General features: G+C 51.6%; 1 protein-coding gene across 1 annotated transcript; it reads left to right on the top strand.

Annotated features, from left to right (window-relative positions):
• Positions 1-13444: 13444 nt before the first annotated feature.
• HOXA13 (homeobox A13) lies at positions 13445-15319 on the top strand. The gene is made up of 2 exons (XM_064290384.1): positions 13445-14397; positions 15075-15319. Exons 1-2 carry the CDS (start codon positions 13479-13481, stop codon positions 15317-15319), a joined length of 1164 nt encoding a protein of 387 aa, XP_064146454.1. The 5' UTR covers positions 13445-13478.
• Positions 15320-25070: the final 9751 nt, after the last annotated feature.

The raw sequence follows: 25070 nt of genomic DNA, 5'->3' as shown, positions 1-25070 counted from the left end.
GAGAGAACTGCGCGCGCGAGCTCAAGGGCCCAGGCCTAGCGGTCGCATTTCCACTCGGAGGACCCTCGCAGTCGAGTTCGTGGGGCGGGTGGAGGACAGCGCGGCGGATGGGGAAGGTGCGCAAGAGTCCTGAACAGCCCAGCTGGGAGTTCCGAACTCTGCCCCGGGTGGGGGCGGTCGGCGGCCGCCAGGGCTCCACGCCACCGATTCCAGCGCCGGGCTGGCCTCCGAGGGCCGCGGCGCCTCTCGGCTGCGCTTTTCCCGGGCTCCCTGTTTCCACTCGCCCTTGAACCTGACACAGAAACCACTCGATAGATATTTCGAACGATCCGGGAAGAGGAAAAAAAAAACGTCGTTCGCCCGCGTAAACGCTACGAGTCACTCTCAAACGTTTCCCGGCTTCTCGTAAAGGTGGCCGGGGACCTTTACAGTAAGACCAGAATAATGTTCGCGACTGTACGACATAATTATCTCCAGACTCGCCCCTCCCCCGGCCTCAGCTAGAGTTTTCACCAGAGAAAACGGCTAATATATTTGCACACGTTAAACATCTGAACGCATAATTACAGGCTGCAGACAGGCTGGACAATAAAATATCTCGGCTCGATATTTTTGGAAATCTTTTGTGACTGTGCCTGGAATAAATAACCGCTTTCTCTGTCCTCGGCCATCTAACTGCAGCCACCGTAATTTCAGAACACCCCTAGGCCAGTCTTTCGCTTTTGAGAAACGGCTGGGGTGGGGGAAACCTGCAGAAGAGCGCAGCGGCGGGGCGAGGGGGAGGTTTCCTGGGCATCGGGCTCTGGAGCGGGGTACGAGTGGGCAGAGGTGACAATAAGGAGGTGAAACTATGTTCCGAGCCCCGGGGGCGCAGAGGAAACTATGTTCCTCATTAGAGGGGCGCAGATGGAGTCTTCTAGAGCTGGATCTGGATCTCTGCTCACTGAGCCCTCCCTGGTCCTCCCCCTACCCAAAGACTAAAGAATTTGAATAAGGCCCCAGTGGCCCAGTTTCCGAGTCACAAATACACTGGGAGGAGCATCTTCAGATGGAACTATTGCCTGGTGGAAAAGAAAGAGCTGGCTATTTGAAGTAAGGAAACTGGGAGGAGGAAACTGGATATGATTATTTACTCCTTCCGAGGCCTGGGCCCTACAGCTTCCCTTGAGTCTTAGTTGCCTTGTCTGTAAAATGGAGATGACTATAATAATCTTGAGATCTACTTCACAGATCGTTATGAGGAAGCACTTTTTTTTTATTGCAGTGTAACTTACATATAGCAAAGCATACAAATCTTAAGTGAACAGCTCACTGTATTTTTATATATGTATACACTCGTGTAACCAACACTCAGACCAAGATATAGAGCATTACCAGCTCCCAGAAGGCTCCATGAAGAAGCACTTTTTTTTTTTAATTATCTTTAGTTGTTGATAATGTTATTATCTCTAGTCAAGAGGTCAACACCCAGTAGAGTGTGTGGACTCTCCTGACACTTGGAAACAAGAATTCAGAAACCAAATACACATGTTAAAAAAAAAAACTCCATGCTGTAGAGTTGATTCAGACTCATAATGACCCTGTTCTACAGAGTAGAACTGCCCCATAGAGTTTCCAAGGAGTGGCTGGTAGATTCAAACTGCTGGCTTTTGGTTAGCAGCCAAGCTCTTAACCACTGTGCCACCGGGGCTCCAGACACCTGTAAAAGATATCAACAGTTCTCACCCTGGTGAGGGGCTGTACAAATCTCTTGTCTGGGGAGGTGGGTGTGCGGGGACCTTACCTACAATCCCTTAGACCCTCAGGGGTTAGGGGGAAATTGAAGATCAGGCTTTAATTCATTTTGCAAGAACAGAGTTCTCCCGTCACTTTGAATTGCTGGTGCTCTATGTCTGAGGATGGCTTATTTCCAGGTTGGGGTAAGCCCAGTGAGAGCGGCCTGAGAACCTCTCCCAGAGAATGGGAATCTAAGTTGATGCCTAGAAGGCTGAGGTTTAAGCCTTGGGGTGCCTTCTTTCATTGCCTCCCTGAATCCAAAGTCTGGCTTGATGTATGGAGGAAATTCCCCAGAGGAATGTTTGGCCATGAGATAAATATGCCCCCCATTTTCTGAAGAGTGTAGCCCCAATAGCTAACACATGCAATTGGTGCACATTGCAAATATTACAGAAGAATGTACAGCAAAAAAGTGAATCCTCCACCCCAATACTCTGCCATCTGTTTTTCCATGAAAAAGCCACTGTTACTGTCTGTCCCCCCCGCCCCGGCCCTTAGCACACACCCCTTTTTTAAAAGCACAGTGGTAGCCCTTACTATACATGCTGCCCTGGACTTGGATTTTTTCCAAAATACTGCCCAGAACAATTCCCACAAGTGTATTGGGTCAGAAAGTTATGTTCAGCCCCACTGACTCAGCCCAGCTGAAATTCAAGCTAAACTGGCACAGGGGAAGGTCCACCATCATCTGGGCTCCAGATCCCTACCTACTACAAAATAATCGGCTAACTTGGCTTCACCATGATTACAACAACCTCACCCCATTCTCTGGGCGTGCAGGGCCATGCTCAGGGAAATGATCCAGGCACTGACCCTGACTTTGGACCTTCACTCATTCTCCCCAGTCAGGGGAAACTGGAAGTGCCTCTTGGAATTTTTAACTGTTCTGTCTCATTGCTATAAAAACTGAGCCCACCCTGGGTGCCTGCCTCCGATCCCATTTCCTCAGTCCTCTTTGGACCTCCATGGGGTGGCCCCCCCTTCTGTCCTCGACCCAGACCTGGGCAGAGGCCCGAAGGCGGCTCTGGAGGCCCCCAGGCCTTGGACCCGGCAGTGTCCTCCAGGAGACACGGAGGAAAGGCGTTTACCACCTGGGCGACCTTGACTGCGGCCGATTAAAGTTTAATCCGAGGTGTGTGCTCAGCCTTGCCATGTTATTTAAACACATCAAAGGTCATAAAAAGATTCCAATGGCGTGAGCCGGTTCGACGCGGGCCTGCGAGGAGACAGCGTTTGATTCTGGTGGATTTCCAGAGCCAGGATTTGGAGCATGGGGCAGGGAGGGGAAGTAAGAAAGGAGGAAAAAGTGGGGTAGGGGGAGGAGATTTGCTTTCACAACGGAACACCAGACTTCAAACAACAAAGGGGAAACCGAGTCTCAGGCGCGGGGAGCAGACAGCGCCCTTTCATTTCTATTAACTGGGAAGACATCTAGTGGGAAGAGGTCGCAACTGCACCAGCGTTGTCCGGGGATCCCCTGCGCGCTGCGAACGCGGCCAGCGGGGACTGGGTTGAGAAAAAAAAAATTTTTTTTTTTTTTTTTAAATAGGGGGAACGCAAAAAGAAGACACTCTCTTCCTCGGCCGTCGCGACTGTCCCAAAGATCCCAGCCGGGCCTCTGCTCAGGACCGAGACGCCATTTCCACCTTGGACAGAAAAAGTCCAGCTCTCATTTGCTGTCCTCTCTCCAGCTTAGGGTTCCAGTCAGCTGGCCTAGGCCCGCAGGGCCCAGGATCCCCGCATTCCAGTCCAAACGGTCTTGAGGGTCTCTAACCCCTAGAGGATGGGACCCTGGTGCGCCCATATATGGGCCTTGGGTGGCTCAGGGGACCAACAGGTGACCTCCTAGAAGCGAGGTGAGGAGGAAGCCTAATGCCATCCTGCTGAGCCACCAGCATTTTTCTCTCACAAGTTGCAGGTTGGAATCCTCCAGGGGCTTTGGCTGAGCTGCAGGGGTCAAGCTTCCCATGCAAGGCCGGCATTTTAGCTGCATCTCTGCTCCAAGGAACTTGGGTGCCAGACCTTGTCTGGGTGCCTGCTCACGCCCAGGCTGTCAAATTCCTGTGGAGGACTGGTCATCCCCTCACCACCCTGTGGGGGAAATGTTCTCCACAGTGTGGGGCCCTATGCCTTATCCCATCTCCCTCCCCACATACACACCAGAGCCTCCCCAACCTTAAAACCCAAATATAGACACAGCAGAACTCCTAAATCACAGCTTCTCTTTTTTCTATTGGCTCGTGTCACCTGCTTAAGGGGTAAAGGGGGGGAGTCCCCTTCCTTGAGCCTGCTGGTTGACCACTTTGGCTATGTCCCAGTGCTCCCTCTTCCCTTGCTGTGGCATTCCATCTCCTAGAATTGTCCAGGAGGAAGAAGAGCATCAGGGTGCCCTTTTCCAGGTGATACAGAAGGCTCAGGCGCACTGCTCAGTGTATCACTGCAGGAACCGCAGGACTTCATGGAGCCACAACTGGGCCCCCAGCAGAAGGCCTGGGCTTCACTGATAGTCTTGCCAGGCCTGCTGGGTTTGGGGACTGCAAGGGGCAGTATGGCCGCTGGAGGTTGCCCTCTGCAAGAGGACCCTGGTCCTGCCGCTGGTAAGGCTCTGAGGAGTGACCTCCTCCCTGCCTGTCCTCCTCGTTTCACCCACCACATAATCATGTTGTCTTCCTCATCCCCTATGCATACTCCTCCAGGGCTTGGACCCTCAGTAATTCTCAAAGGAGAACTGAGGGAACCCAGTTCTTTGGCTTTGTATTAACACCAACCGCCCAAAACTGAAAATAGTGGGTTAGACCATTCTAGGCAAATGCCTTGAAGCTGTTTACTGAGACATTACCCAGCCTTTGTCACACCCCAAAGTACATCCCCAAAGAGCTGCAAGGGCTGTGGCCCCTTCCGGTCCCCCTTGATCATCCTTTACTAAGATGAACCTTTTCCCCCAAAGGTAGAGAAACTCTCTTTTATTGAATTGGCTACAGATCATTGGAGCAGCAGTGAAAGGTGGGGGGCTATAGTCAATGCAACCAGCGTTAACCTCAGGGAATGAAAAACTGAGACCTGGATGCTGTCCGCAACGAACCTGGGATCCAAGGGTCTGGAGCAGCCTGGTCTGGTGCTGAGCTCTCAGGAGCTGGTGTGTGTGTTTGGAGCAGAGCTGAACCCTGCCCCCGCCCACCTAGACACACAGGACTCCTAAACCCCCCACCAGCCCACCTAGGTAGGCCGATGTTGAACCAGGCTGGATCCCACAGACCCAGCCAAAGCGGCTGTGCTCCAAGCTCAGGCCGCGGGGATGTCTATTCCTGGGGTGACAAACGAGGCCACTTGCTCTCAGTGACATCAAATTACTTTGCACCAGCCGAGGGTCCCATGACCCGGCATAACCCCACATTAGATCCTAGAAATATAAAGAAATATGGCCTTCTTAAAGTGGCTGAGAGCGGGTAATTACTAGCAGGTTCCAGGAGTTATCCAAGCTCCGCACACGACCTACGCCGGGCAGCCGATACAAGCCGGAATTATCTTGCTTGGACTTGGGATGGGCAGAAGTTCGCGCCTGCATTTAACTCCGCACCCCAAACGGTTCGCAAAGCCCAGATTATTTTTGTGTTGTTTAAGAAATCTCAGGGAAACCTGCAGTCTAAGCCTCCCCGACTCGCGGCGGGGAGAAGGGAAGGAGAGGGCCAGGCTCCAGTGAGGGGACTGACTTTTGCGGCTCTTAAAAAACACAGGCCCTCTTTGGTCTGCTGCAGCTTGTATTTTCGTTGGGAATTAGGATTTCCTTACTTATTTTTCTCCTTCCTTCCTCTGTGCCTCCAAGTTTGTCTACAGCGTCTCTCCACCCTTCTCCTCTTTCTTCAAATCTTCTCGCTTCTGCGGTCCCAACCCCAACCATGACTGGAGCCCTAACCCCGCAGTGAACTCCAACCTAGGACAAGGAGACCAAGGACCAGCCCGGGTAGGGGTTCATCTTGCTTGTGCCCCACAGGCTGCGGGGAAACTCATTGCCGGCAATGGGGGGGCGGCCTTCTGCTGGTGCAGTCGAAGTTGCCAGAAATGTATATAAAATATGTGCACATAATTTCTCCTCTTGTTTAATTTACGTGCCCCTTATAAGTTTAGCCAAACAGGTCTTTTCTAATGCCTTGAGTGGTTATATACAGTGTAAAATCATCCCAGATATTTAACAACCTCTCAAAAAAGGTAATTAAGGAACCATAAACAACCCAAACGAAAAATAACCCAACACTGTGACAGGGGACAGGAGAACTATATCCGCTCAGACAAGTAGAATTAGAACTTATTTAGCAGTTAACTGGTATAGGACTTGTCAAATTAAATGGTTTGCTATTTTCTATTTTTGCCTTTTAAAGTTACCTAGGCTTTTATTCAAATCATTCTTCAGAGTTGGGGGCGGGAAGGATATACACGTTGTCAATTAGAGCACTGAATGAAAACAAAACGAACAAACCACAACGGGGAAGAATGTACCCGTTGTCAATTAGAGCACTGAATGAAAACAAAAAGAACAAACCACAACACCTTTGCTGATTCCTTTTTTTTTTTTTAATCTCCCACTGCTGGGGGAATTTAAAAAAAATACACAAAATTTCATTTCTGTTTGAAAACTCTGGTTGTTGTGATATCAAGGAAAACCCAAACAAACTTTTCTAGTGCAGTCATTAAAAATCTCTTTTGGGTTTCTGTTAGGGGAAGATTGTGTTGAGATGACAAATGATTCTTTTTTTCCACTAACTTTTAGGGTATAGGAAGGACCAAGGCATGGTTTTTATCTCTCCGAAAGTCCTGATACAGCAGCAGAAATCTTTGATTAAAGGATGACTTGCTCACAGAAAGGGGTAACATAAATTTTGCCCATACATATGTATTTTTGATAAGGAAAAAACATACAAATTTTTAGGCAAGACGCAGCCATACCCCCAAACTCCTGCTTTGTCCAGATTTCTCCTGGATGGAAGCTCAAGTTCTTTCTAGATTGTATTTGGAGCAACTCAAGTACACTGTCCCCTCTACCATCAGACGTCAGGATAATCCCTTTGCACATAAGCTCAACGTTGAAATGCATCCTCAAAACCTTATGTTAGGGGTGGAATGATATGATGTCTAGGATTTACTTTAAAATACTCCAGGGGAGAAAAAAAGAGTGAAAGGCATGATGAAACATGAAATACAAAAATGATAATAGTGATTGAAACTAGGAGTTGGTTATATGGGGGTTCATTTGAAAAATTCCAAAATAAAGATTTTTAATTTGTGTGTGTGTATTAGGCAAAGGTAAAAAATTATGTCCACCAGGGTGCTCAAATAAAAACAGGATCCCTTGCAAAGCACCTGGATTTATCCATTTAATCTTCGATTTCCAGGGACAGAAAAGATCTCACTCCCTTTTCATTTCTCCTGAATTACCCGGCCATCCCCGATGCTTTCTTCCCAGCGAACTGCCTTTCCCAAACCATAAACTGAGCATCCAAACCCGAGGCTGGGGGCTGATTAATGGAGCTTCCGTACTCAGCTCTCCTGACCAAAGTGCAAATACCTATAAAAACTAATATTAAAAATTTTTATTAAGCCTCTTCGTTTCCCTGAGCCTTGGGCCGTGGACTGGAGCCGAGCAACAAAGCAGTCGAGGCTGCTCCTTGAGTAGCACCAGGCGCTTCAGATCGGCTCAGCGCGGGTCCCCGGAGATAGCCAGAGGCTCTGGGGAGGACACCCGAACCAGGTAAATGCCAGTGGGGGCTGGCCTTCCACTAAGAACAGGTGTATTTACAAAGCCATTGGGGAGGGAAAGATGAGTGGTCAGAAAAATCAGAATGGGTAGAGGGACAGCAACCACCGGGAAGTATGTGACCAGGCTGGTCCAACAGGGATGGATTTTTTTTTTTTTTAACTCAGGACTTGGTATGATGCCTGTATTTCACCCACATGAAGTTTAATGTCCGTGTGTGTGTGTGCACACATGTTTGATGTGTGAACATGTGTGTGTGGATCAAGGCACACACCTCGTCATGATTACAGCATATAAGGTGGGGAAAAGTCCTGATAACACCTCAGTATGTACATGAAGGGGCTCTGAGTTCCCCTGCCTCGTGGCTGTGCTGCTGAGTTCCCATCCTTTGGTTGCATTGTGCATTTAGAATTCCTAGCAAGGCCAGGAACGGGTGAGTCCTTTTAGTTCTGGGGAGAGATGGATTCCCGCAGGGGTTGGGTTGCCCAGCCTCCTGGCCTCCAGTTCGGGTTTCTCTGCGAGAAGTAAAGCCTGGCTTACGTGCAAACCCCCACTTCCTTCAAACTCTCTGATGTCTTCAGGACATTTGTTGACATAATGAGTCCACAGCTCCAGCACTGGTTTCCTGTTTTGTTGCGGGCGTAAGCATCAAGCTAGGGTGGGGGTGGGGGGTCAGCGGGTAGGACTGGGTTAGGGCAGCGACAGGCAGTGTCTGGAACCCAGACTTCTTGCCCTTTTTTTCTCCCTTTTCACGTCGCAGCCGCCTGGAATCCCCTGAGTCGTCTTGCATGCCCCCGGCGCCCTGGCGGAGTGATGGGGAGCTCACCTTCTGGGTGGTGTGGGCTCTATAGTCTTGCAAGCTGGTGCATCTCCTGATTTGGCCATAGACTGCAAGACCGCATTTCCCTTCCACCATCTGGGCCCTTCTCAGAGTTCCCTCTGCTTCTAACACGCAGTCTGGTCCTTTAGGGAAGGCTAAGTTTCCAGGTCTCATCAAGGGCAGAGCAACTGCATGGTCAGGGCAAGAAGTACTCTACCACCAGCACCACTTCTCTGGGCTTCGGAATCAGGTGCTGGACCCAGCCTCCGAAGCATGCCCTTCACTCCCAAGTTTGTGCCAAACGGGTGGAATCCTGCCACCAATGGCTGCACTCCACAGGAGGAAGGTGGCTCCTTATGGGCTAGTTGTTCAAAACCAGCAGGGTCTCCTTTCTCCCTGCCCAAGGACTCTGTGGGCAAACGTGGCAGGGCAGGCTGCACTGGGATCCTACCTGATTTCCCAGGTCCTTTCTGAGGCACCGTACTGTGGTGGCCTTGAAAGTTTAGTGCGGAAAGGACGCCGGCAGCCAGCCAGAGAGCTGCTCCTCCACAAACTCCTCAAAATCCACAGAATGAGATCTTAAAGATATGTCCATGGGGGGCTTCCTGGACCTTGAACTTCCTCCCACTCTCTCCTGTAAATAATATTTGGGCACCACAGTGCCCAGTGAGCTCTCACAGTCCAAAACTATCCCCACAGCTTAGGGCCTTATTATTGCTTCAAATGTGAAAAAATTTAGAATAAATCTTGAGCAAGTGACTCAAAACTGTCTTTGCCTGCCCATGGGCTAGCTTGGCCCAGGTTTCAGAACCTATCACTTTTTCTTAAGAAACTGGGTGCAGCTTCAGCCCCCATGGGGGTTGGGGTGGGAACACAGCAAAGCCCACAGCAAACAGAGCAGTCCCCCCACCCCAACCAACACTCGCCCTTTTTCCAAATGATCTAGTGGAGTGTGAATTGGGAGGTGCTCCCCTGTTGGAGAGTTTACCCCTTCCCTCTTTCTCCCTCCCTCCTGGCCATCTTTGGTCCCTCAACCAGGTTTTTTCTCTGGATCTTTCTCCCTTTGCCATTATCTCTGCACCACCAGCCTGCCTGCGGTTGGAGGGAGAGGGTTAAGATGTTCTGCAAATGTGGCTCATAAAGCTGCTCGGATACATTAGAAACACATGAATATCCTGAAATACAAAGTGTCTTTAAAACCAACCAAGGAATGTTTATCCTAATGCTGGATGGATGTGGGGAAATAGTGCCAGCAAGCAGTGCTGACAGTCTCCTCCGAGTTAAAGTGAGAGCAGGTAAATTTCATTTGCTAATGAATATCAAACTCGATTAAAACCTGGTTTTTCTTTGTCCTCCTCTCTTCCAAACCTGGGAGCCCAGGGTTCTACGGCCCAGGCAGGCAGCGAGTTCCCGGGCACAGGAAAACCCAGCCACGGTTTCTTTCTACAGCAGGAGGCTTGAGAGCAGCCAGGGCCCTGCTGGGTGCCCCAGCCAGCCCCAGGAGTTGAGAGCCGCGCCTGCCAAGGCGTTTTGGAGCAAGAGAAAGGCCTGACAGCCCCTGAAACAAAGGCGCGCCACTGGGACGCAGGATACCGTCCTCTAAATCTGCCTGCACTGCCCTCTCAGGGCTCTTTTGGGAAATCATGAGCGCCCAGCAGATCCTGTGAAGTGATCGCAGCTACCATCACCCCCACCCCATGCCCTTAATCTCTTGCTCCTGGGGCCACTGCTCCAGCAGATCCCAGTTGGTGCCCTGGATCTCCCAGCCTGGATTATGAGGGGGTCTGACAATAAAATTGTCATGATTGGGATTCAAGTTGATGGGCACCTCCCTACCATCCCAGAGAAATTCCTATGCCTGGCAGATAAAAAAGCAGAGGGCCAGCTCAGGCCCCATGAGCTGTGCAGGCAAACCAGTCTTGACCTTGCCGTTAGGGAAGAGGAAGAGCCCTGTGCTTGCTGACCAGAGCACACTTCAGACTTCTTTGCCCTCCGACCTTTTTTCCCCCCCACAGTGAGCGGGTTGGTGGCTGCCTGGCTGGCTAGGAGTCGAAGAAATCGTATTAAGAATGATTAATGAATCTCTTATCTCCTTCAGCAAAGGATGAGAGATTTTTCTTGTTTCAAAATGGGTAAAAATTCTAGAAACTCAGGCCATATTTATTCAAGAAGCTCATTTAAATTCTATATACCTTCCCCACTGATTGATGGATGGCTACAACTCAATATCTAACAGGATCTGCAGATATTTAAAAACAGTGAAGGCAGCCAGGACACCATTGACATGCCTGGTAGAAAATCACTTCATATATATCGAGATCCAAGAAGGGAACGAGGAGGATGCCTTCCTTTAAGTAACTACGTCTTGAGAGTTTAAAAAACAATGATGAGAAGATGTAGAGAAGTAAGAAAATATTCAGAGAAACTGATCATTAAAGATCTGCCACAAAGCTCAATAATTCAGACTTTAAGCTCTTCCTCCGCGGCGGCCCCAAGTTTATGGAGCAAATCCCAATTCAAGATGCAGCCCAAAGCCTTTCCCCAGAACCATCCCTCCCAGACAAACCTGTTTGTGGCTCCTCAGCGGACAAGATGCAATCTTTTCTCACCATTTTTGGTGAGGAGGCACCCAGCCGACTTTGGCAGGCTCCGGAGCTGGGGCCCTTCCTCTGCATGTGGGGCTGCGGTTGACCGTGAAGTGGGGAGGTGGAGGGAAGATAGTGGAGTTGGCCTTGGCCACGGAGTGCACGGGCAGCTGTGCCCTGGGCCGAGGTGAGCTGGCCTGGGTGCTGGCTGATGGGGGCTTCCTGGGCTGTGTTTTCGTTTTTTTCCAGCTCTGAATGGAGAAGAGACTGGAAGACCCGCCGAGAGCAGGCGGAGACAGAGAAAAGAGTCGGTTAACACCGCCCCAAAACGTTCCCAAAGGCAGCAAAAATGCTGGGTAGCCAAACAGAGCCAGAAAGGAGAATTCCCAAGGAAAAGGGAATCAAGAGTGAGGGGAGGAAAGCAGAGGGTCTTTCAAAGCCGCCTGGGTCTCAAGGCTTGCATGGCAGTTCTCACGCTGGCTAGACTGCAACTTTCAACTTGACCTTGGCCTCCAGCCGTGTCTGATACGTATGTAAAACAGCCCTCAAGGCCAGGAACTGGAGCCTCGAACCCTATTCTGTCTCTTTGTCACCCTGTTTTACTATGCCACTTGGAGGAGGGAAGGGAGGCAATCCGGTGGAAAGTAATGCTAAAATCAGGTCCCTACAGAGGCCAGTTCTTTAGTCTCCAAATGGCCAGTGGGGGAGGAGGTAAACTGGGGGCAAATCAATATTTACCCGGAGCTGCTAAAAAGTCAGGAGGATAAGGGTACACTGGAGGTGAGGGTGGGGAGGGTGGAGTGGAGGGTTTTAATAGACAACACTTACATTGGTCCCAGCAAGCCCCGGGATCAGGGCAGATAAGCACCGAAGCCCAGCCGTTGGTCCAGACCCTGCAGGAGGCCCAGGGGCCTTAGAAGCTCGGGTATAGGGGCCTGCCTGATGCCCTGAACTTAGGGCCGAGTCTGCAAGCTGAGATGAGAGGGCAGGTTCAAGCCTGGCTGCTCACCAGCCCTCCTGGGGTGGAAGGGAGCCCAGCGCCTCTTCCCAATCTCGATGTTCCTGCGGAATACACCCACTTTCACTTTGAACGCATGTTCCCCTTCTGGGCATCTGACCAGTTCAGAGCCGCTGAAATCGGAAATGGAAGTTTGTAGCCTCAAAGCAGCAGGACCCCGGAATCCCTCACTGGAAAAGTGGCGGCTACGAGGGGTCCTGTTTGGCTCTTCCAGCACCACCACCCAACCACGCTTTCAGGGAAGAAAGGATAGCATTTCCCAGGCAGTGGAAAGGTGCCTCGGGCTGGTTCTTGGGTGGAGGAGGGCCGGGGATCCTCTGCGGCTGGAGACAGTGCTCATCCCAGTCCGGCTTGGGAGGAAGGCGGTGAAGTGGCTCCAAAAAGTCCCTTTGCCCTGACCCTAAGCGGAGATAGCGGGTGCCCAGATGCTGGGAGAATCAGCTCTGGCGCAGACTCTGGGAAGCCGTGTTAGGCCCCAAAAGGGAGCTCGAATCTCGCCAGTGACCCAGCTGGGGCCTGTTCTTCTTAAGCCCCTTCTAGGACGGGCTAGCCCTGCTGGAGATGTTGGCGCCAAGGGTGGGGGGGGAATCGTGCAAAGGAATCGCTCTCTCCATCTCAAAGCCTCCGGAGGAAGATGAAGAGTTGTTACTGGGTCAGAGTGAGGAACGACAGGCTTTGCGTGAGTGTACGCATGTGAGTGTGCGCGTCAGTGCGGCTGGGATGGGTCGTTCTGAGCCTGTGGTCCTAAGTACGAGTGCAGAAAATTGTCCTCGAACATTGTGGACAGGGAAGGGGAGGGGGCACCTAAATACAGTCCAATCTTTCCAGAGCAATGTCCAGGGACCCATGAGAGTGGCGCATTCGCAAGAACCGACAAGCAGCAAGTGCCCCACCACTGTTCTGCTGAAAGACACAAATCGGGACGCTGTCGAAGTTGATCGTGCCGGTGTCCGCTTTAGAGTTTCGATGCAGAAAGACCTACGGATACCTGGAAAGAAAACAGCCGCGGAGGCCCCAAGAAAAACTCAGCCTGGTCTAGGCTCCGTCCTCGCCACTCTCCCAAGAGCGGCCGCTGGCAGATTTACCTGACCTGTCCCCACCGCTTCGGTTCTCAACCCAACCGCGCGCCCACGTCCCCCACCCCGCCTAGTTGCGCGGCTCCGGGCCCCACTGGGGTGGGGGGGAAGGAGAAGGGGGGCTACGAGGAGGCCGCCCTTCCTTCTCCGCCCCACCCGCCCTCCTCCCCCGCCTCTCCCCTGGGTAAATGTCCCCGGAGCTGGCGCTGGGGACCGCGCGGGCGGCGGCGGGGACGGCGGGTGCACGGCACCGAGCCGGGGTTGGAGCCGCCCGCTTTGCATACGCCGTGGGCGGAGCGGAGGGGGGGCGGGCCAATGGGCGGCCGCCTGGCGCGACCCCGCGGGGCGCGATCCGCCCCCCTCGCTCGGGCCCCGGCCCCGCTCCGCGCGCTCTTCACTTCTTGGGGGCTTTTTAAAACAGCGCCACTGGGGTCTTCTCCATGCGGCTCGGGCTATGACAGCCTCCGTGCTCCTCCACCCCCGCTGGATCGAGCCCACCGTCATGTTTCTCTACGACAACGGCGGCGGCCTGGTGGCCGACGAGCTCAACAAGAACATGGAAGGGGCGGCGGCGGCGGCGGCGGCGGCTGCAGCGGCGGCGGCCGCCGGGGCCGGGGGCGGGGGCTTTCCCCACCCGGCCGCGGCGGCCGCGGGGGGCAACTTCTCGGTGGCGGCGGCGGCCGCGGCGGCTGCGGCGGCCGCAGCTAACCAGTGCCGCAACCTGATGGCACACCCTGCGCCCCTGGCGCCTGGCGCTGCAGCCGCCTACAGCAGCGCGCCGGGAGAGGCGCCCCCGTCGGCCGCCGCCGCTGCCGCCGCCGCCGCCGCCGCCGCCGCCGCCGCCGCCGCCGCCGCTTCGTCCTCGGGAGGGCCCGGCCCCGCCGGTCCGGCAGGCGCCGAGGCCGCCAAGCAGTGCAGTCCCTGTTCGGCGGCGGCGCAGAGCTCGTCGGGGCCCGCGGCGCTGCCCTACGGCTATTTCGGCAGCGGATACTACCCGTGTGCCCGCATGGGCCCGCACCCAAACGCCATCAAGTCGTGCGCGCAGCCCGCCTCGGCCGCCGCCGCCTTCGCCGACAAGTACATGGATACCGCCGGCCCCGCGGCAGAAGAGTTCAGCTCCCGCGCTAAGGAGTTCGCCTTCTACCACCAGGGCTACGCGGCCGGGCCTTACCACCACCATCAGCCAGTGCCTGGCTACCTGGATATGCCGGTGGTGCCGGGCCTCGGGGCCCCCGGCGAGTCGCGCCACGAGCCCCTGGGTCTTCCTATGGAAAGCTACCAGCCTTGGGCGCTGCCCAACGGCTGGAACGGCCAAATGTACTGCCCCAAAGAGCAGGCGCAGCCTCCCCATCTCTGGAAGTCCACTCTGCCCGGTAAATGGCACCCCTCCCCGCCCCAAGTCCTCCGGTTCAGCTTCAACTTCTCCGCTCGCGCCCGGTTCACCCGGGTGCCCCGCTACGTCTCTCCTTCGCCTGCCCTAGCAGCGATGCTCGCCTGGAAGCCCGACCCAACAAGCTGGCGCCGCCTACACTGCCCCGGAGTTGGGCTGGCCCCTGGCCTTCCCTGGGTGAGGGGTGGCTGGGAGACGACTTTTGGGACCCCGGCTGGCTTCTTCCTCCCTCTGTCCCCGCCCTCCTAAGCTCTTGACACCAATTTAAAGATGGAAAAAAAGGCTCTCCAAATTGCTCATATGCGTTCTCTCGAAAATGGCTTCAGTCTAGAAACATCAAGTGCTGAGGTTTGGGGTATACAGAGGGAAGGCAGGCATGGAACGTTGTCCCCTGAGACGGCACCAAAGTATGGGCCACTGGGCCAGGCGATCCAGCGCATGTAGGGTGGCCTGGCTGGGTTGGTCATTGGAGCCCTGGGCCATTTAAAAACTAACCCCCCTTGCCACTCACCCTCCAGGATTTGGAGGAAGGCCGGATTGTACAGCGCGTGGCAAAGGGCAGCCAGGCTTTGCCAGGCGGGTGGCTCAGATCGAGCTGTCGCTAGTATCCCTTGCCTGAGTGTGATCCTTGAATAACTTGGCTTCTCCCCTGTCTTCCAGACGTGGTCTCACATCCCTCAGATGCCAGCTCCTACAGGCGGGGGAGAAAGAAGCGCGTGCCCTACACCAAGGTGCAATTAAAAGAACTTGAACGGGAATATGCTACAAACAAATTCATTACCAAGGACAAACGGAGGCGGATATCAGCCACAACGAATCTGTCCGAGCGGCAGGTCACAATCTGGTTCCAGAACAGAAGGGTCAAAGAGAAAAAAGTCATCAACAAACTGAAGACCACTAGTTAATGGATTAAAAATGGAGCAAGAGGGCAACTTGAAGAAATGCTTCAGAACTCATTGCTTTGCCCAGATAGTGATAATAATGCGTAATAATAATTGAAGAGCCAGAAAGAGAAAGAGAAAGACACTGGCATTTTGCTTTCTTAAGGGGGACCTCTTTCTCTTTGGTGGAATCTACAACTTAAACAAACTTTAAGAAATGTTAAAGACTCCGGCCAACCCCACCAGACCTTAAATGACAAACTGTAGAGTCAAACGTCCATCCCCAAATATGTGATTTCAGATAAGTTACGCATTTACTGAAATCTTGTAAGTATTTATGTGACCGTTACGTTTTAGGGCACTATGTTAGATGGTAATAATCCGAAAGTTGGTTACAAAAGCAAGAGGCTGTTGTAAACATCTGCTTGTCCTTGGGTCGCTATCCCCGTTGCATGTTAAGTGACTGCTCAGGTAAATCTTAGTGAAATCCCTATTTTATTGTATGTTCTACAAAACATTTCCTGTATAGATTCAGAGGGAGAAAGTGAAGAAGGTACTGAAATAATGATTTTGGACTATTTACTATGAAGGGAGAGAAAATTTTTCCGAGGATCATTTGCCTTGGTAATATATATAACTAGCTGAACTTTTGAGGCTACAGGGGAACCCCCTCTTGAGAATATCCTTCTGAGAATAATTTTTATTTACATGTAACAAGCATAATTTGTGGCATTTGGACCATATTTACTGCCCTGATGTGTTTTATTTTTAAAGGATTTTGTATCTTTTTTAAAATGTTGAAAACATCCGATGAACCACAGAATCTATTTTATGTGAGGTGTCCCTGGAGGTTCTTCTCCAATACGATGGACTCTGGTTTGAATTCAATTCATTTAAATTGGCACGTCCCAATATTTGGTAAACATTTTGCTAGAGGAAAAAAACTCTCACCCCATTTTTTTCAGAAAATGGTAATCCATTCCCCCAAAACATTTAGATGCTCCACATTCTATATTTTGATCTCTTACGGGGTTAGTATTTTTTCTTGTTTATCGTGTTATGAGACTGCTTTAGGAAGTTTAGGGATTCATCTTCACAGCACTTTTTTAATCAAGCAGTTATTTCAACCAGCACATTCGTTTTGTTCATATTCACTATAAAATGCTATCTTGTAAATAAAAACATCCAGCACACTGTGAAAATGTATTTGTGCACCTGCTTTTAAAATATTTCTAGTAAAAAAGAAAAGAAAAGAAAAACCCTTAGACCTGTAGATAGTGATATGCTGGTATTACTCTGTTAATAAAATGGTCACTGCCGTTAAAATCAGAAGGAAATACTCATTGCTTTTCCTACGCTGAACGTGCCCTGCCCAGAAAGAAAGGAGCAAGTTTGTCCTATATAAACCAAGGACCCTTCTTTTCTATTATTATTCAGCTTTTTTTTTTTGGCTACAATTTTTTTTAAGGAGAAGTCTCTCATAACTAACATCCCAAAAATGAAAAGTGCCTCAAGAAGGTTAATGTGTCAGGTATTCTGAAAGGGGAAAAAAAAAAAGAAGGAAGGGATAGTATAAATTCCCAGGCTCCGTGTGGAAAATGAAAACCAGTTTAGTATCGGCGATACTTAGGCTGTCATATTTTAAGATCTGCTGTTGGGCCTGCATTTGTCTGAGAGGGCAGGTTTTGATATTTGTTGAAATGACAGGACTAGGAAGGGCCTTAAACCTTGACCTTGATGAAAAAAGACAATTTGTGACCTTGACTTTTGACAGCTCATGAATTGGCTGGGCTGGATTAGTAGATCAAGGGCGCCACCTCGCGTTGACAAGCCTCCTGTAATTCTTCAGCTTCAAGGGACCCAAAAGCTCTTACCTCCTTGACTCATTGTTTTAGAGATTTAGTATTCATTTCTTTGGCTCCAGATTGAGCATATTTGAATATATGTAAATTACACATGTGCCTGTATATATGTGAATATATATCATATATGTGTATACATGTATACATTTGCATATCAGTGCTTGTGTGTGCTTGTATATATATTTGTAGAAGTTGTGTACAGATACAATATCATTCATTGCTGATGACCCCAAATATTGTAATTTAAGGTGGTTTCTGGAGTTGAGGTACAAAAAGTACTTTACTTGATGAAATTTTGCTCCTTTTTTTTTTAATGGCCAAGTTTGATTTGTCTTCACAGTGGCTTGCTCTGCATCAGATGTCTGAAGATCTACTTTAAAGCCATACATTTTTGTAATAGTCTAAGAGGTGTTCTTAAATAACCACTTTCCAAGGTGGTCTGCCACCCTAATTATAGTTATTGGGGTCTTTATGGCAAATAAAAGGTTTCAGATGCCTTGGTAATTCTAGAGTTCTAGAGTTACATTTCAGAAATTCAAAGAAACCCACCTCTTCAGAGGCCAGTATGGAGAGCTTAAAGATCTCAGATCCACAAAATGACCATAATATAAATGTAGAAATGGAGTTATCCTGGATAGCCTGGAGCTGAGTGCTGCTCCAGGGTGGTGTGCAACCTTATATCGGTGCTTGCAAATATGCCATTTGATTTATGGGAGAAATATATGCATTTAGTATTAACAACCACCATCAAAATAATAATAAGTATTATAACTACTGTTTATTGACCTCTAACAACACATCAGGAACTGTGTTCAGAGTCCTAAATATTATATGAGTATACTTACATATTTAATATACACATAGGGTAATATGTTTTTGTCTAATCCATGCTATATACTTATGTATAAAAATGTTCGTGGAACCAGGAGCCTTGGGATGCAAGATTTTGAGATTCGGGTTAATTTTATCTGTATGTTTGAGTCAAGAGGAAAGTGATAGTGAATCAAAGAACCGAATTCGTCATTTTATGGAAAGTATATTGGTTGGTTACAAACCTGGCTGATGGAAACTTGCCTAAAGACTTAGAGTTTCTTTATAAATGGAGAATTATGGACAGAATCTCTAAAGATGTCTCAAAAACAAGATGATCTTGTAACATACATATTGAATGGCCTGGTGAAATGCAATCCTATTTTACTGCCCTGAGGATCTTCACTCCATTTGTGGAAACAAATGAAAATGGTGCTTCAGAGCCACAGTACATCTCATTCCACCGCACTCCGTTTCTAAATGAGCTACCATGAAGCCAAAGTAACAGCTTTCATCCCAAATGTTTAAAGTGGTGAAATATCCCCTCAAAGCTGGATCAAACTGTGTGTTTACTGACAGCTCCAAAGGGGACTCTTCTGTTGATGGGGGATATTTTTCTTTAGATGTAAGAAATGTTCTGAGCCTCTGGCCTAGGAAGGAGGCCAAGGGCAGCTCTGCAGCCGGAATACTGCCCCTTTCTCAAGCCATCACCACCACAGGAACCCTGGGTAAAGTAGCCGCCTTCTTTTTTCCTCTCTCCAGTTTTTGAAACTATAACGAAAGAAGATATTTCAGTTTGTTTTTTTTTTCTGTTGATCATGTTGATCTTGCCTAGCTCCTCTATTTAAAATTCTCATGGATCTCCCAGCTAGCCTGAGTTGAGCAGCGGTTATAATGCCTCCCTAATGCCCAAATATCAATCTAAACCTTAAGGAGACATCAAGAAGGATGCCAGCTACCTCTTGAAAAATAGAATAATAATGTCAGACACTGACCCATATGTAGTGTCCTTAAATTCAAGCATTATTTTTCTAAAAAGGAAACTCTTCCTGAATAACAAACTACAAATGTGGAACTTAAAAAAAAAAAAAAACTACCTTTTCAGCTCTTAATACTGTAGAATTTATTAAGGTATTTTAAGTGGATGATTGTAAAATGTCACTGTGCATTCCACTGCTGTTTATGCCTGGTGCGGAGCTGAAGCTATTCATTTAAATTGTTCTAAAAAAAAAAAAAAAGAAAGAAAAAAGGAAAGGAAAGGAAATTTTTAAAGAAAGAGGAGAAAGAAAATTAGTTATTCTGTTTTAATCCAAGCTAATTGAAATGTTTTCTTAAAAATTCAGGAGGCAGTGAAATTCAGCGGAGGGCGATACATTTGTATGCGTGTGGTTAACGACACCGATTTCACCGTGTAATATATTAATATATGTGCAGATTACGCCCTGCTGTGAGTGTTTGGGGGGTTTGGTGAAGATGCGGTGGCTCGCTAGCTACCCTGCTGGCGAATTCCGAACGCAGACGGAGGCAGCCGGGGACTGCTAATCCCCAGGCCCGCTAGGTTCAGAGGCGCCCTTCCGGACTTGCGGACCTCGACCGAGGAGACACGAGGGGCTTGCTGATTTATGCGCATTCTTCTAAAGTTAATCGAATGAGTGTCAGCAGCCCAAGTCTTGGAGAATCAGACAGAAATGTGCGGCGAGTTGCTCACATCCCATTTTTCATAAGCCAAGATGTAGCCTTATCCAAGTGGCCTGGGGAGATTTATGCATAGGTTTTAGGACAGGCAAGCTCATTATGTTTTCATCTGCTCGACCGCCGGGTAAATAACAGCCAGTTTTTCTTTATGAAAAACCCGCTTTCTGCTCTGCGGCTTCTCTGCTCACGTGTCTATCTAGCGCTCGCGAAGGCCTGCAAGGTGTTTGCTATTTTTAATTTGATCTCAAAGGCAGGAAAAAAGACGCTGGCGCAGAAAAATTCGTCCTCAAAAGCAGCCAAGGCCTCGACACAGTTGATTTCATTTCTGCCGGGTTCTGTCTCGCCGCTGAAAAGCTGGATTTACTTGGCAGAAATAATTACAACAGCGTCTCGGAGATTCCCAAACCTTTCCGAGCGGTTGCGCAGCGGCTCGAGGTCCCGCGTATGTGCGGGGACGTGGACATGTGGGCGAAGCGCTGTTGGACGGTTCAGGGAACCGCCGGATGTCGCACCCTTCGGGGGCAGAGGCACGGTTCAGAATCTTCCACGTTTCTTGTTGAAGCCCCTACTCAAAATGGAGGCTCAAATCCTTGTAGATTTGGCCTCGCTCGGACTGTTGGCAGGCCAGACGGGGTGTGAGGCGAGGACTGTAGGCCGAGGTAAGGGCGATGGATCCCCAAGGTCTGCGCCGGGGACCCTGAAGGGCCGGGGACCCTGGAAGGCCAGGGACCTGGAGAGTCAGGGACTCCTGAGGGCCGAGAGCTCTGGAAGGCCGGGTACCCTGGAGGACTGGGGACCCGCGCGGGCCGAATCACCCTGCAGCTGCAGGCTGACGTCACCTGCCCAAGCGGGCTTTCGCGGGGCCCTCTTGGTGTTATTTGATGAGGACTAGTCGATTCAAACGAATGTTTTGTGCCGGTGCCCCGTTTTCTGCCCCGCCCCTCCCTCCCCAAGAGAATAATCGGGTATTTAATCCCTCCCGGTCTTAATTCTTGGCAGCGTGAAGGTGGTTTGCAACGGGAAATAAAACTTGACAGGAGCATTTTCTCTAAAAGGGATTCTGAGACGGGCTGAAAAGAAACCGTGTTTTTCTCTGCCAAATACTTCCGCTTTCTGAGCCCGGGCCTTAGGGGTGGGATGGCCCCGGAGAGTGAGCTGCGTACGGCAGGGCCAAGTTTCGGACCCAAGCAACCGAATCCCGGCACCCAGGACAGCCCGGGTCTCCGCCTGGGCCGGGAAGCGGCCTCGGGCCTCCCTGCGCCCCTCGCCTTTCCGTCGCTGAACTCGGCTGTAGGCCCTGGCGCCCTCAGCCAGAGCCCAGGGCCGGCGCACGGGAACTTGGCGCGAGCGCAGCCCGACTGGCACCCAGGGTAGAACCCCGGAGCTAGTTGGGGCGGCCAGGGTCAGGCGGGACAAGACGCGCTGGGGAGGCCCTTAGACCGCCTGGCTATACCTTTGAGCCTTCTGGCCTTGGAGGGTTGGGAAGGGTGGCAGAAGCTCACAAGGGAGGTGGTGAGAACAGCGCTGGGGGCTTTGTTCCCCGCCCGAGGACCCTGCACAAAATGGGAGGGGGAATGGGGGCAAGCGTCGCAGCCTGCGTGGGTTGTCCCGGCTGCTATTGGGTGGGAGAAGCTGGATACAGCAGCGTCCCCCTCCCCGCGGCTCAGAGAGCTCCCTCCCTTCGCGCCGCAAAGGTCAAGTCCTCCGCGCCACCGCTGCCTCCACGGTCAGGGCCGCTCGCGGCCGCCGGAAGGCGCAGGACCTACAATTGGCGGGGCCGTCATTCCTGCTGCAAGCGGGTTCTGCTAGTCTGGGCTCGCGGACTGGAGGCAGGGGTTCTTGCTTGGTTTTCAACTCTCCTGCCCCAAACCCTGTTGGAGAAGACAGGGAGTCCCCACAGCTCGGGGTGGCCCAGGCCGTATCCGAAAGGCGAGTGCCGGAAGAGAGGGATCTGCCCCGGCCCAGGAAACTGTGGAGCCCGCGGAGGCCTAGCCGCGCTAGAGGCACCGCTTGCAAGCCCAGGGAAGCGGACGTGGCTGCTTCGGCGTTTTGGGCCCTGGTAGGAACAAGAGGCGGGGCCGGGCCGGAAGCCAGGACCCTGCCGGGGACCGACCGCAGGGGTTCCCGAGTTCAGGCCTGCTCCCTCAGTGCAGGCCAGGCCTTTGTGAGACCCTTGATGCTCTCCTTCTGGTGCCTGAAGTCTGGGCGGGAGATGGGAGGTGCGCTCTGCCGAAGGTAAAGACGCCTGACTGCGGGCCCCAAGAACACCCTCAATGCACTCTGGAGCAAGGGGGCCCCTCCACTCTTCCCATAGCCGGCCTCCACTGTTGAACATCAGGCCCAGCTGTCAGCAGAGCATTTAAGCCCTGTCTGTTACTAAGCCCATCGCTCCAGGTGAATCAAAGGGGCCCTACCAATGACTTAGTCTTCTTTTCACAGAGGACAGAAAAGCTGGGCTTTATCTCTAGGGCAGAGCCACAGAACCATCCCATGGCAGAACTGCCTGGCAGAGCAGGTGGGAGGAGGCTCCTGGGGCAAGGCTAGGCAGGAGTGAGGGCTGGTTCTTCTAGGCCTGGAATGTGAGGCTCCAGGGATACTGAGTGAAAACAGCGAGTGCAGGGCACTGCCCTAGGAGGCCTTGGGAGCATGGGGCCTCCTGAGAGCCACAACTTTGGAGCCTAGACCCAGAGACCCAGAGCCAGCCTTCTGGCTGGGCTGCTTTCTTTTGTCCTCTTTATTGCAGGCACACTCAGCTGAGGAAACCCCTTTGGGCCAAAGCTTCTGGGAAAGTGGAAGTCAGATACTGAGAATCACGCTTACCCTTCAAAGCACCCCCCCCCCGAAATTTGTTCCCACTCTATGGGGGAAAAATCCTCTCTAGCAGTCCACAACAATAAATTAAAATAGTTCTCCTCAAAGGAGAGACCCTCTCTTCTCCCAGCGGTTTGGAACCCACTAAACAATAACCAGATTGCCTGGGTGCCTGAGACCCTTAGCTGAGTTCTGTGCTCACTTCCCGTGGCTGGGGGAAGGATGTGGACTTCTTCAGGTGTTTAGGGGCATTTCAGAATGGGATTGAACCTGTGAGTCATACTAAGATACCATTGAGGTCAAGTTGGAGGCATAACCTGTTCCCATGTTTTAGGGAAGGGTGAGAGAACTTGGAGGAGGGCTAAGTGGTTCGCCAAGAGGACATATTACTCCCTGCCTCCATGTGGTAGGGATAGAGGGGGTCTCCTGATATTTCCTCTTCACGGCCTCAGGACCACCTCCGGGCAGCACTGGGAAATGTGATGGACCATGATTTGTTGCTAGAAGGTTCCTAAGAACAAATGCTGAGCAATCTCTCTGGTCTTCCCAATAACCACCCTCCTAGCTGTCATGCAGGAGAGAGGTACCCTCAGGACACATCTTACTTGGAAGGAGAGATCCCCCAAATGGAGGACTGGCCCCCAACCCCAAGAAAGCGCTCGCTGGTTGCTGCCACCCCAACCCACCAGACAGCTCTTCTATCTGTGTACAGTATAGTTTACTGTGGTTAAAACAGTCTTCTGTATAGCTTTCAAGAAACGGGTGCAGCATTTGCAAGATATGTAGGAGCTAGGCCAGCATGTAGAAGCAAAAAATTGGTGGTGCACTAAGTGACCAGCCAATCCACCATGAAACAACCGTAAACTTTTGATGTGTGATTCTGGTCCCCTTGGATGGGTCTGATGTCTCCCAGGCCAGATACCAGCCCAGACTGCCCATTCTAGAAAAGCAGGAGCTAGATACCAAGAAGAGAAGGAGGCAGTGTTGATGTGAGAAGAAGAGAGGAAGAATACAGCTGGGTCTTGGGATAGAGGAATATTCCAAGGGAGGAGGAAGAGACCCAGCTCAGGCCCCCGGGTGGAGGTCTGAAATGGGTGACAGTCAGGAACCCATCAGCCCCTTTTCTCTGTGCCTGAGTGCTGAGTGTTCTAGGGTGACACCTCAGCTCTTACCTGGCCTAGGAGGGGAGCAGAAGAGGCAAGAGGCTGCAGAGAAGGGGAGATCGGCTCAAAAGAGGCAGCGTGAAGTTAACCGAGTAGGGGCAGTGAGGGGACTGGATCAGCTGGGGCAGGAATGGTGATGAGCGGCAGCCAGGCACTGGCATTTACACTCTAGGTGACATGCTGAACATTCAAAGGGCTCCAAGTGCTGGCACTGGGGACTTCAGATGCCCAGATTTCAGAGACAGCAGACAGCTGCACTTGCCCAAGTCAGTCCAAAGGAGTTAAGAAGGCAGCCTAGGAGTCCTCCACCGCTAAGCTGGGATTGGGAACCCTGGAGTTTGGAGGGCTCTACCCTCCCTTGGACTGAGCGATCGGTACGCTGTCTATCGAGTGACGGCCCCTGCAGCTCAGGTCGTTCGAACGACTGTATTGGAAACGCCCCCTGCTCGACAACCGTAGTAACAAGGCCTCACTTTGCACCAGTGCGCACCGGCCGCGTGACGCCGCCGAGTTAGGACTTCGCCCGCCGGGCCCTCCTGCCGCTGCCCCACCCGCCCTTTCCGGGCTGCAAGAAGCTGAGGCAGCAGTGTTGGGCAGAGGCGCCGGTCCACACTTTATTCCGATATCCTGACTGGGAAGGCTGGTGGCACGCGGGGCACACAGATCCTCCACCCCACCAGGGTGCACTCAGCCCGCCGAGGAGGGCCCGGGAGGAGCTGTACGTCTTCTTCCCACCTCCCACCCCCGCCCAGATCGACTTTAGGGCCAAATCAAAAGCCGCCTCGGAAAGGCTAGGTCTGTTTTGCTGACCAAATCGCCTCGTTAGTCGTCTCCGCCTCCCAAGGCTGCAGCGGGCGCCGGCCTTCTCTCCGGGTGGCCATCTCCAAACGCAAGGCCGGGAGCGACGCAGCCCAGCCCTGCGAGGACCGCCTAGACCTTGAAGTTTGGAAAAACAACAAGAAGAGATTGAAAGGGCTCCCTCCCTTCTCCGCAGACACACACGCACCGTCAGCCCGCCGCCACTTCCTGCCTTTGTTTTTCTTCCTCCAAAACTTTTTTGGCTTCTTGCATTAGCCTCTGTGGGGCTCCGGGTTGACGATAAAAGGAAATGCGCTGAAGACTGTTTTCTGGAGATGGCCCTGCGCTGTGGGCGCTCCGGAGAAAGAGCGGCTCATGGGAAACCAGTCTCCAGGGCCAATGTCACAGCTGTGCCAACCGCGGCCTCTCCAGAAATGCAAGTCGGACTTGGCCTTCCGGGGCAGCCTAAGCCTCAGTCCAGTCTTCCCCGGAGCTCGGTGCGCTCAGCTCGGTTGTTGGGCCTCCTGCAAAGCTGAAGAGTCAGTTAGGCTAAGAACAAAGTAAAATTCAAAGACCCAAGCTCTGCCTCCCCTTTTTCCCCAAGATTTGGTCTGGTCCTCCGAGCTGCGCCCCTCC

The sequence above is a fragment of the Loxodonta africana genome, chromosome 8 (assembly GCF_030014295.1).
Source record: "Loxodonta africana isolate mLoxAfr1 chromosome 8, mLoxAfr1.hap2, whole genome shotgun sequence".
NCBI lineage: Eukaryota > Metazoa > Chordata > Mammalia > Proboscidea > Elephantidae > Loxodonta > Loxodonta africana.
The sequence above is the reverse complement of the archived record's forward strand: the minus strand, read 5'-3'. Positions and strand labels throughout refer to the sequence as shown.

What these genes read in the sequence shown, in the direction of transcription:
- HOXA13 (XM_064290384.1), top strand. Translation starts at nt 13,479, where the DNA reads ATGACAGCCTCCGTGCTCCTCCACCCCCGCTGGATCGAGCCCACCGTC. An exon ending in CTGGAAGTCCACTCTGCCCG is followed by an intron (nt 14,398 to 15,074) that starts GTAAATGGCACC and finishes CCTGTCTTCCAG; the next exon opens with ACGTGGTCTCACATCCCTCA.